At 42.0% G+C, this 12,834-nt stretch overlaps 1 protein-coding gene across 1 annotated transcript; it reads right to left on the bottom strand.

Annotated features, from left to right (window-relative positions):
- Positions 1-237: 237 nt before the first annotated feature.
- On the bottom strand, positions 238-11,772 carry cxcl12b (chemokine (C-X-C motif) ligand 12b (stromal cell-derived factor 1)). The gene is made up of 4 exons (XM_071531196.1): positions 11,659-11,772; positions 8,537-8,654; positions 3,176-3,259; positions 238-475 (listed from the first exon to the last, which is right to left on the bottom strand). The coding sequence occupies exons 1-4, from the start codon at positions 11,723-11,725 to the stop codon at positions 436-438; spliced, it is 309 nt and encodes a 102-aa protein (XP_071387297.1). The 5' UTR covers positions 11,726-11,772; the 3' UTR covers positions 238-435.
- Between the last annotated feature and the right edge of the window lie 1,062 nt (positions 11,773-12,834).

The following is a 12,834-nucleotide window of genomic DNA, read 5'->3' as shown; positions in this document are numbered from 1 at the left end:
ATACTATATACAGACACACATTCAGAGTTAGTAAATGTACAGCGCATTCAAACACACACACAGACCCACACACACACACACTCTCTCTCTCTCTCTCTCTTTACCTACGCTCACACACATATTTTACATCAACAGGCATCCCGTCACTCCAACAGAAGGTATAATTGCACTTGGTGCGAGCATGGACGTTTGGGAGGCGACTGCGTGGGCGAAGCATTGTCCGGCGGGACGGGTGGCGGGTGGCGGGTGGCGGGTGGCGGGCGGCGCTGGGGGACGGGCGGCACGGTTTGGCGGTGAAGTGCTGGTTCTGCAAGCGGTCCAGAGAGGTGGATACAGCGTGTTACATACATCCGTAGCAGTGGAAGGGAGGTGTACAGGTGAGGCCCGGGTTGCCAGGCCTGTCGACGCGCTGTACGCATCCCCCTCTTTTTTTTTTTAGTTTTTGTTGTTATTGCGTCTTCTGGATTTCTTCACCCTGGAAGGAGAGGGAGAAATATATAAGTTAGATGGAAGAGCAACATTTCAGATCGCAGCCTAATGGTTAGAGAGGAAACGGGAATTAATTTATGTGATTTGTCATCGGAAAATCAAACCTGGAAAATGAACGATAACAAACATGGATGTCCTGCAGCTTAACAAGCTACTGGACTTCATTTAAACAAATGTTAGTTATGATGATTAGTCTGGCTAACAACAAACGTGTAATAAATACAATAAATGCATATGTGTATAAGTGTTTTTGCACTGTTGACTGACACAAAAGTGAATTTTCCTCCATGTTGAGAACATTAAAGATTATCATTAACTCAGAAACTCAGGTAGCAAAATTTCAACGTTTCATCATCTGACTTTGAATGTCACTCATGTGAAATTACCAAATAGGAACTTTCTGTTCCAATACATCTGATTGCAGAATGTATGAATGTGAAGCGAGGCACTGGTGAATAAGAGCGTGCGTGCTGAGCTCAGCAGACTTTCCCTGGAGGAATAAAGGTCAAAAAAGAATAAAACTGCTATCGGTCATGGACATGCTAGGGGCCTCAGGTGTTGGCGAACAGTTCTGATAGGTGGACATCATATGACATAAAATGTATAATATGTAATTTGTGTGTGACTGTATGAGCATGACGCAGGGTGACGCTGAGAAAGAGCAGGCATACTCCCTACCCACTGCTCAAAAAATCCCTCATTGTATAAAATGAAGAGAAGTCAGGCTGTGCTTTACTTTTAGGTTGGGGACAGGAAACTGTGTGTGTGCGTGTGTGTATGTGTGAGTGTTTCTACCAGTTGTGTCTTTTTTAGAAGAGAGGAAAACTGTTTCTGAAACAGCATGTAGACTCTGTGACATTTAAAACTCTGATGTGTAAACTTAGAGATAAAAGCGTGCGCTCGAGAACGGTAGAAGTCACAGGCGTGAACAGGGGCTCGCTGCAGTCGGCAGACAATCACATACCAGGAAGTAATTCTGTGATGTTCTGAGTCGACACTTGAGTTAAATCCTTGTGCTGAGTGATTCTCTTAGTTACAACAACACTGCGGTACCACAACACTTCGGTGTTAACAGGTGGAGATTTTAAAGTCTTCACTCATGCACACCTCTCACCCCGAGCAGATAAAAAGAACAAGCGCATTTGTACGGTCGTTAAAAGTATGCTCAAATGTTCAAGAAATGAATTTTAAACTTTGTGATTCCTTTACATATCGCTGTTGCAAACCATATAATTTTGGTGATTTTCATGTTTTTACTTGAAGGATTACATGGTCTTCTATGGTTCAGAAAATTCTACAGCAACTTTTCAGGAGCTAAGAAAAGCGGCCTTGGTTTAAGCTCGACCACCAGGCATTTTTGAGGTTTATAAACCTGGAGATATAAGGTTTTCACCCCGACAGTGACGATATCTAATACATACTTGACTCAGAACATATGTTGAAAAGTCTGGATACAAGAAAAAAGTCTGGATACAAGATGAAATAACTGAACAAGTCTGTCAGTTTTTGCAGTGATCATTTTGGACTGAAGCCGACGATAGACAATATTTTGTGCCAATATTCAAAATCTTTCAATTTGACCAAAAAAATGATAAATATTCAGTGTTTCCACCAGAATTTTACATTTACAATTACAATGTCCCATTTGGCAGACATTTTTATCCAAAGTGACGTACACATGAGATATGTATGTCATGCAATGAGACACATACATTGCAAGGTGAATGTTTTGTGGTCTGTCAGCTTTTGCTTAAACAGGATACAGTTTGCCACTGTGCCACATGCCAGTTTCAAGGAACTGTGTAAAGTGAGACGTAGCATGATCAAGAATAGCCTGCAGCATTGTTTCAGAGAGATTCACACAGCTCCTTTACCAAGACAATAAATAATATCTTGTAACACTGTTGCTTAATTGGTGACATAATGTCACAGAAAATGGTTAATTGCTTGTTTTCACATTCTGCGTTTTAGCATTAAGTGTTATTAGTGTTGTAAGTGTTTATGGAGTTTCAAGAAGCAGACATGCAGCCCGGTGATAATCACCACCAGACAAGTTGGGAACTTTGTTTTTATGAGGACTGCACACATTTTAACCGTGCAACTCATTAAGAATGAACAGGCTGGAGCAGTTTTTACCACTATTTGTTTTCTTCCCCCACAACGCTGCTCTCCAACTGCAATTAGTGATGATAATTTAGTGGAAAATGCTTTGTATGAAATAAATGTCATGTTAAAAATAACTATAAACTCAATTTGTGTTTATATGCATTAACCGCTGTGAGCTGAGATGGTGGAAGTAGCCAACGCTTCTAAATTACATCTGATTCTTTGTCTTGGCAATATTCTATTAAAGTCTCAGACAGATACATGTGAGAAACGAGGAAGCAGAAATACCAGTGTCAGATTTATCGCCGTTCCTACTTGATAAAAATCATTTCACAGATAATAACTCAGCTCTTATATCAACCAAATTCGTGATTTCACAGAGTAATTGCCAGCAGGAAATTGAGAACGGCCGTTTTAATGGTGCTGTGATGTTTATTTCTTCTTTGCATGTGAAAAGAGAGGTGTATTTCATTTCTGTCTTTCTCAGTGATGCTTGTGTCTGCTCAGACAGAGCGTGTGTGTGTGTGTATGTGTGTGTGTGTGTGTGTGTGTGTGTGTATGGGGGGGGGGTTCTCTTTACTTGTTAATGGCGTTCTTTAAGTACTGCTGCAGCCACTTGGTCTCTGGGTTGATGCACACTTCTCTGTTGTTCTTCAGCTTGGCACTGTGAAAGAAAAATAGAGACTATTTGAAGGCTTTCACTCCACATTTTCAGTTACATTTTGAAAAAACATGCCCCAATTCATTATTCAATAACCATTAATCAAAATTTCTTGAGTGCAACTGATTAAATCTCCTAAAATATCACTGCTTTGTAAACACAAGACTCAAGATAGCTAACAACTCCAGTAATAAAGCGGGATGAGTTTTACTTTCAAAGCAGTGACTATTTTGTAGGAGTATCTAATTTTCAATCTTATTTTTCGTACCTGTTATTTTGTGTCCATTGTCCCTACATGCTGTTTATTCCTACATACCATATTCTACCTTGTAGTCTGCAAATGATGAAATAATTGTTCACAAAAATGAAGGAGTAGGAGGGCTGGAGAGGAAGGAAAGCGTACTCCAACCTCATGCGTTTTAAAATCAGATACAACAATATCTACTGTACTGTATTTCACCTCTAGGGTTCTCCTCAGTTAGCTGAACATCCTGTGATGCTGTAACATTATAGATTATATCTACTTTATTAGCTGCGTTCAGCTATGGGCACAATTCACAATTCAACTCCGAACGACCTCAGGGAAATGTGACTGGCACACTGCACACTGATCTTTAAAGAGGTTCATTGAAGTCTCTTAGTTTATATTTTATGCATTAAAGCTGAGCTGAGAGACCGAAACATCATGTTTTTATAGCAAAATAAATAGATTTCTTTTTTTCTACTACAAGAGAGTGTTGTGCCTTTCTCTCTCAGCATGCTCTCCTCTCCATACCTCTCCTTTTTGTTGCTTGAGCATGGATTTGTTTCATTTATTAGGCATTTCTGACTAAATTAATCTGAATGTGCAGGTAGAGGTTCAGTTTCTTGCCCAAGGACACTTCAATGGCTGATTATGGGATAGACTACTAGGCAACCTTTTAATTTAAAAGGGGCAAGAAGTAAGAGTTTGACTTCCCCATAGCACAAAATGACCATAATATATCTGCGGGGGGGCGATAATGTTGTTGTTAAAGAGATAATTATCCGGAGAGACTTCAAGTTAAGCACTTACCTGTATGTCTTTATCTGTATCTATGGCAATAAATCACAGTAATAAGTCTTATGAGGGCTCACCTCAGAAATAGCTCATCTTAATCTCTGAACCCCCTGAACATCCTGCAACACATCCCAGTTAAACCAGAGGATTAGCACACCTAACAGGCTGTCACCCTAACGCCGACAGTGAAAAATCACACTAGTGCTTCTTAATTTAACCCCAGCAAACCCGCATTAACTTTAACCAAAAAAGGAACCCAGACGCCACTATTACTGCATACATTACACTACTGAAAATAAATGAAAACATATCTCTTGTGTTTACAGTATCCGTTTTGTTGAACATATCCGCGAGCTCAGTCTCGATCAGGTACTGTATATTTTGAAACGGCTACAGTCTGTCAGGATAATATCTGAAGTTTTATGAAGGCTCGGCTCAGAAACAGCTCAGCTTAATCTCTTAAAACCCCCCAGAACATCCCATAACACGTCCCAGTTGAAACCGGAGGATTACCGCACATAACAGGCTGTCACCCTCCGGTCGGCAGTGAGGGATCACAGCTCTGCCTCCGCTCCGGGACAGCTGGGAGGAAACACCGCACATCACACTGTGGGCTTTGAGAAGCTCTGTCTCTGCACGCCGAAGCATCTTAACAGGTAATTTAAAGTAGTGTGAAGTTCACAAATATCACCTTTTTTTTTTTTTTTTTTTTAAATGAGTGAATAAAGTTGTTTTACCACAGCTCAGCTTGTTTAAGATAAGATGCACTTTATTAATCCCCGAGGGGAAATTCGGGTTTCAAAAGTTTGGTAAGACTATAGATTAGGTAACTATGGGCTTTTCCTCAATAGTGTAATAATTTCCCTCAATAATATGTGATACTAGCACCTTATAAGCCCCATACTGAGGAAAGCAGACTAAAAGCCCAATTCATGTGCAACAACTTCTTTACGCACTGATTAGGAGGCTATTGAGGGAAAACCCATAGTGAATACAATAGTGCAGAATAAGGTGCTAATAAGTGGTTTGTAATGACTAATAATGAACCAAAACACTCCTAATATGCATGTTAATGAGCAACTTTTTAATAGTTAATATGTGTTGCCTAATCTAAAGTGTTACCAAAAAAGGTTTTATAGAAACACAGTGGATAAACTACCTCTATAAAGATACTGCCACTTGTCTCTGGAAGATTTGAATTAAAACAAGTTAAATTATTTAACGCAATTACAAGATTTTGTTCACTTGCGTTAAGAGAAATGGGATTTTACGACTCAAGACAACATTGATCAACGCACCCTGAGGAGAGGAAGGCATCGCCTGAAACGCCCATATGTTTCAGTGGACAGTTGCTTCAAAGATAATGATAAAAATATAATTGTAAGAAGAGAACTGTAAGCGCTCGCCCTACATACTTAGTGTCTAATAACATCAATACAACAATTGTGTTAACTTCTCCGGAAGGATGTTTTTTTGCAGCATAAGACTGAAGCAGGGGCTGCTGGGATGTCAGAGCGACCTTACTTTATGATTTACAACTTTGGGGTTTCAGAAAGTGTGTGTTCCTGCGGGTGAAGGCCGACCTGTTGATGGAGAGCCGGGCCAAATATTTAGGAGAGGATTTGTTCTGTTATCGGACACGGCCGGGCCAGACTCAGATCTGCGAGCGTCGGGGTAAATAGGGGGGGGCGGTGAGAGGCGTCCCGCCCCCTCCAAACATATGGATCTCACACCTCGGTGGCAAAAGGTCGTGTTTGAGAGTTAACAACTCGGAGGGGTAGCGCCTCTCCGCCTTTCTCTCTCCTCCCTCCCTCCCTCTCACCCTCCCTCCCTCCTGCCCTCCATCACACGACCCTGCAAATTAAACACATTCCTCTTCGCCTCGAATCGCTCCTTCTTCACTGTCGCAACGCTTTCCATCTTAACGAGTCACTTAGTCTCATGTTCAGCCTTCAGATCTTATTTTTCCTAAAACCAAGAGAAGAATTCTGCCGATGAGGTGAGATAACTCCACTTGTTTCCAATGCGGTTTCACTTGTTTCAGGAATTTTCTAGAAATGAGTGTCAGTATTTTGAAACAGAAGTCAGAAAAAGGCAGGTCGCTGCACTACTATAAAGAAAATGACACCTGATTCTACAAACTTCTTGAAACAAGTTGATTTGCATTGCAAACAAGTGAAATTACACTGGCGGATTTTGTCACTTATTTTAAGAAAACTACAATTTTAGGACTCAATAATAGACTAAATGATTTAAGATGGAGATGTTTTGCAGTGTGATTCAATTTGCAACCCCCACCCCCCCCACCTCTTTAATACACCACCTTCCCCTCCTCCCTCCATTTAGACACGCAGATGAACAAACGAACAAATGGTCGGGCTTCCCCTTCCCCAGCTAAAACTTAAAAGAGCGGCTCAGGAGCATCAATCCCAGCAGAAATCCCTCAAACCAACATCTGAGCCGGTTTAAGGCCAAGCGGCTCGGTAACTGGATCTGTGTTTGTTTTTCCTCCGGGGACGTCCCCCCCCCCCCCTTCTTCTCTTTTATTTTATTAAGCGGTGGCCAGCTAATCTGTTTCGGGGAGGTTTCTTGTGTTTTGATGTGTCTCCCTCCATCCTGTTTATCTGTCTGCTTGTCTGGGCCGGCCAACTGAGCGCCGGCCCTAATTGACTTGGCTGGACTTTGAGGGCCGGAGTTCCACAAGCAGCAGGTAGTAATTACTTCACAGCAAGTTAATACCAACAGCATGCTGGGATGGAAGGGGGAGGGGAGAGGAGGGGGGGGGGTGTATGGAGGGACACTGGGGGGGGGGGGGCGGGGGTCGGGGGAAAAGAGGGTTTAGTGTTACTGCCTGTCTTTCATCTGCCTCAATAGAGATATGGCCGCAGCGCTCTCGGTTTCCCTCCTGCTGCTCCGAGCCTAAATGACTTCTTGACTCCTCTGGCAGTTTTTTGGAAGGCGGTCAGAGGGAGGCAGCCTGTGGCCCGACCCGGCCGGAGCTGCCTGCGTGTCCTCTCTGACCTTTTGCCACTCGGTCACCCCCTTTCTAACGGTCACACACACACCCCTCCTTTTTTTTTTTTTTTTTTTTTTCGGCTGTGGGGCTTCTGCCATCCCGTTTTTTTCTATAGGTTACAAATGAATGAGGCATTTGGGTTAATGTGTTCCAGACTAAGTGGCATTATACTAAATGTTACTGGGCAGCTTGGGGGCGGGAAATAAAAAAAAAAAAAAGAGAGAAGGGACACAGGGGGTCAGCAGAAATACAAAGGTAATCAGTTTGACCCCTAATGATTGTTTCCTTTGCAAAACATAAACGGCCCCTGGAGCCCCGGCCTTTACTGCCTTCCTTTCTCCGTGAGGATCGTGTTGTTTTAATCTCAGCAAGTTCCTTCTCATTCAGGAAAGGATAAAGGCATAATAACACCATATACTTCACCTATTCACTCTGTATCTATCTATCTATCTATCTATCTATCTATCTATCTATCTGCTAAGGATACCAGGGAAATGAGCCTTAAAACATGCAAACTTCCCCAAAACACCTGATTAAGCAAATCCAGGCCTTATTGATTTGTCGATTTGAATCAGATCTTGGCCATAAAAACTTACGCTCAAGGATGCCGGCCATGATCTGTTCCTTTTACAACACAAGTGTTAGGCTTATCTAAGGAAAATGCCAAAGGAATGCATGATGCCAGAAACTTAAATTTCACATTGAAAAGCAATGCAGATGTGCGTCTGATCAATACAGTCATGAAAATCAAGCCCTTTCCAGCTTCATTTAGCTAAATCTAAATGAAGTAACTTTGAAGAGCAGCAAACTGCAACAAATAAACAATTTTAACAAGCCAGTTGATCTCATGTTGAGTCTTAAAATATTATTTTGAAGAATTCTGCCAATGGGGTGAGGTCATTCTACTTGTTTCAGGAATTTACAATAGAAACAAGTGACAATATGTGGAAACAAGGCAGAATAAGGAAGACCACTCCACTCGTTTCAAGAAAATGTCACTTGATTCAAGAACATGGTTGAAACAAGTTGATTTGCATTGGAAACAAGTGGAATGGTCTCATCCTATTGGAAGATTTTTACACTTCCTTTAAGAAAAATGATTATTTAAGACTCAACACGAGACTAAACGGCTTGTTAAGATGGATTTTTTTTTTTTGCAGTGCATAGATGAGTCCCTGCAATTGATCAACAGTCATACTTTTAGACTCAGATAGACTGTACTTACATGACTTGGAAGGGGCAGTTGGGTGTGTGGAGGAACTTGAGCTCCTTGATGGAGCGCTGGGGAACGGTTTTGAGGGTGGAGCGACACCAGCACCTCTCCACCAGGCTGATGGGCTTCGCTGCAGACACACAACAGGAGGAAAAAGACAAATTAGCATCAGTGTTATGAGAATAATATGTGATACAATGACAAGACAAGAGAGTGTGCAGATAAAACAGGTAACGACGCATTTACTGTGCTTTCAATATAGTTGAAATAAGGCTGTTTAGCTTGTTAAAGGCTTCCAGAGTTCTTATTGTAAAGTTGACTGTGAAACAAATGCCTCACAAGAGTCACATTTTAAATATTGTAGGTAAAGCTTTTTGTAGAAATGTTTCACACTGATTCATTGATGTGGCTTTTAGATCTAAGCTCCAAGACGGACAAGGTTGTATTCTTGAGCCTCATTTCAATCAGTGTGAAGTGTGAGAGCAAGAACAGCTAAACAACAAGCCACTTGTACACACACACACACACACACACACACACACACACACACACACTAAAACATGCATTCACACACACTACTTTTCTCTCATGCATTCACTCTCACGCATCTCAAGATTCCACTAGATATACAAAAATTTGGCAAAACTCGGACTACAAGATGGACAATAAACCTGAGTTTGAGACAAAGAAAAGCAATTTCAGCCTTAAGTTTTTGGTCATATTTAAGCGTTTTTTGGGTTGTCTAATATATATTTATTTTAGCTGAACTGTTAACAGATGAGATAAAGTGGCTGCTGTAAGATAGACTGACTGAAATTGATTCATAACCTACTTAAACGTTTCATAAACACTGAGAAAGGCTCATTACACTCCACTATGGTTCATATGTGGATATTTATATTAATATCAACTTCAATATTAACCAAACTTAAAACTCAGCAGCTTCTGCCCCATTTCTATCCTGTTCAAACACATCACATCCCTCAGTAGACAAATTAAAAGCATGTTTAATCTACTGTAACAAGTCTTCACAAAGCATGGGAACGTATTGGTTTACCTGCCAATGCTCCTAACAACATAGTCATTAAAAAGAGATTAGCCCGCTACACACTTTCTGACCAGTCTCTTTCTTTCACACACACACACACACACACACACACACACACACACACACACACACACACACACACACACAGTTTTAGCTTTTCACTCCCAAAGCATTCAGCCTCGCCACTCTAATGGAGAAGGGCCCTCAGCGTTCAGCAAGACTGGAGTTTCCAATATTCCCCTCTCTTTTATGAAAGGCCACTCAGACGGCATCAACGGCCCCAGTGGAAATCACTTCAAGTACATTCTTAAAATGATTACAAATCACCCTGGAGCCTCCACAGAGGCCTCTGAGGGCCCAGAGGTTCGGAGTTGCTGGATAATTAAAGACTGGAGATGCTCGGTCATAACGCCAATTTTGTAACGCAAACAATTACAGATTTATTGTAGTTTTGTACTTTTTGGGCTTTTTGAAATACGCCTTCAACAATGTTTCCAAAGACATGATGATGCTTGTAAAAATGTCAATGAAAAGATGAGAGAAAACACACTGCAGTACAACTTTAAATTATATTAGAAGACGTTGCTACACACTCACAGGCTCGATGCTGCAGTTCTTTATTCAATGCATTACATACATTAAAGGTGAAATACTACATTGAGGCTATTAGTGTGTGGCAACGAATTACAAAAACTCATGGAGCAGAGGTTGCTTTTGTTGAAAGTTCAATCAACTCTTTTTATATCAACCAATTCCTACCCTGATAAACACACAAATTAACTAAATGAACTCAACATATGCCGACTAATATGCGTCTTTATAATGCCAAATGCAAATGTCCCGCCACAAATGGCTAAATCCGAAGCAATATCAGCCTTAATCATTCACACTCATTCAGGGTCTTTTCTCATGCTAACTAGAGGATCATTATGCGGCTTGCAGCAGCAGGGCCAGAAGCGAGCATCCACAGCTATCACCGCCGCATTGTTTATCCCTAATTAGAAACTAATTAAAAGAAAGCAAAGAGAAAAGACAAATACACACATTTAGGCCCGCTCTTTAATATGCAATCAGGAGGCTTACTGGGGCTGAAACAACAAGCTTAGCATAACGCTGGCCAGGCGACTCAACACCCGGCTTCTCTGCACCAAGGTTAACAGATTATGTGGGTTAAGGTTGGTCACTTTGAAAACTGCACTTCACCTCTGAAACATCAAGGGTTTCAATCCAAAGTTATATATATCATTTTTGAAAAAATGCAACCTGATCTTTGTGGCTCAATATACAAAAAACATCATCTAATAATGTAAATTACAGTCAGTAGGCCTATATTGTAGATTTACTTTAATGCCAGCAATCATTTTGTCATTGTGGGTGTCACGTTTTACAAATGGTGGATATATAATTTGGAATGAATATCTTGAGACATGACATGAGATTTGACATGAGACATGAGATAACATGAGATTTTAAAGACCAGAATCAAAGCAGGATATCAAAGTGTTAAAGTTTTGGAGGTTAACAGTCAGAGTGCAACAAAAGGTTTGTTACCAAGGTATCTTGCAGTCCACAACAAATGAAAAGAAACATACAGAATTCTCATACCATCAAAGTCCAAGTGAACAATGCAGCCTGACACAAAACCACCAGCAACACCTTCAAAGACTCTAAACATTGCAAAGTTAAGCTTTGATAAATGAAACGGAAAATGTTAGTATATTGTTAAGACTAAAGGATTCTACGGTTTACATTTGAGACATTCAGCTGATTCCCTGTTGTGCAGACTGGATTAGAATAAATGCAGCGATAGAACAGAATAAATTCCTACATGGCTAAACATTACAAGAAACCTGATTCATGCCAATAAAGCTGAATCTGAATCTGAAACCCATATTAAGAAGCACAAGGGTCACCAGCCCCCAGCATCCAGACAACAGAGGTAACAAATATCCCTAAGACTAAACCTCCTCTTCTGTCAAATTCCTCAACCTAAATCAGTCATAAAATGAAACATAATCAAACCAACAAACCCCCCTAAACCACTCGAATCTGTCTGAAATCTTGCGGTCGCCCCCTTCGGACTCACCGTTGGCGGTCGGGACGTGCGTGGCCACGGCCAGCAGAGCCATCAGCGCCAGCAGTTTGACATCCATGGTGGGCGAACAGGCTGCTGGAGGGCTGCTGCTGCTCTCTGCTACAATCCAGGGCACAGTGTGACTGCCAGCTCTCCTCAGCACTGTGTTAAATCCTCAGATGAGAGGGAGAGTGAGAGAGAGAGAGAGAGAGAGAGAGAGAGGGAGGGAGTCCCACTTTCTCAGGACGGGGGGGGGGGGGGGGGGCGGGGACCCAGCAGGAGAGGAGAGGAGAGGAGAGGAGAGGAGAGGAGAGGAGAGGAGAGGAGGGAGGGAAGGAGGGAGGGAGCAGCGCTGAGCCGGTAGAGACTTCCTCGATTGTAAATGTGTTGGCTGGGAATCAAGGAGAAAGTCTGGGGGGAATTCTCTCTCTCTCTCTCTCTCTCTCCCCCTCTGTCTGTCTGTCTGTCTTTCTCTCTCTCTTTCTCTTCCTCCCTTTCTCTCTCTCTCCCTCTCTCTCTGTTCTCTCTCTCTCATTATTCTCCTATTCTCTACCTTCCACCCTACTTTTCATTCATTCACTTTTGTCTTTTGTCTCTTTCTCCCTTTTCCAACTTATTCTCTCTTCATCTCCCACTCCCATCTGCCACTGTCTTTGCATTTACTTGGGTTCACACACACACACACACACACACACACACACACACACACACACACACACACACACGCAGCCTCCACCGTGTCCCGCCAGTCAGTCACTCAGACTATTTTCAGAGCCAGTGCTCCCTGCTGCTAGTTCAATATTGTTGTATATTTCAGCTGACTGTTTTGTTATTGTTTACTGGGACGCAGGCTGTTCTCTCTCTCTCTCCCTGTCTCTCTCTCTCTCTCTCTTTCTCTCTCTCTCTCTCTCCCCTCTCTGCTCTGTTGACTCTCGGTCATCTGGCTCTGCTCCCATCCCTGACGCCTGGTTCATGTCTTTATTGAGCTCCGCTGGACTTCACGTCGCTTTTATTGTCTGCTGTGTGATGAAACAATTAAGGGACTGTTTGGGCTTCGAATTTGAATGAACAAAAGGGAGGGGAAGAGCCGCGTTGAAAGAAAATGAGAATAGGGTCTTTTCACCTAACTGTACTCATGACTGACTTCCTTTGACTCCACAGGCCTTTTTCTGCTGTCAGTGGTCAAGG

The sequence above is a fragment of the Centroberyx affinis genome, unplaced genomic scaffold (genome assembly GCF_046629955.1).
Source record: "Centroberyx affinis isolate AG114_WGS23_722 - 3 ecotype Tasmania unplaced genomic scaffold, CSIRO-AGI_Caff_v1 ptg002053l_1, whole genome shotgun sequence".
Lineage (NCBI taxonomy): Eukaryota > Metazoa > Chordata > Actinopteri > Beryciformes > Berycidae > Centroberyx > Centroberyx affinis.
This window is presented reverse-complemented; position numbering and strand designations above follow the sequence as displayed.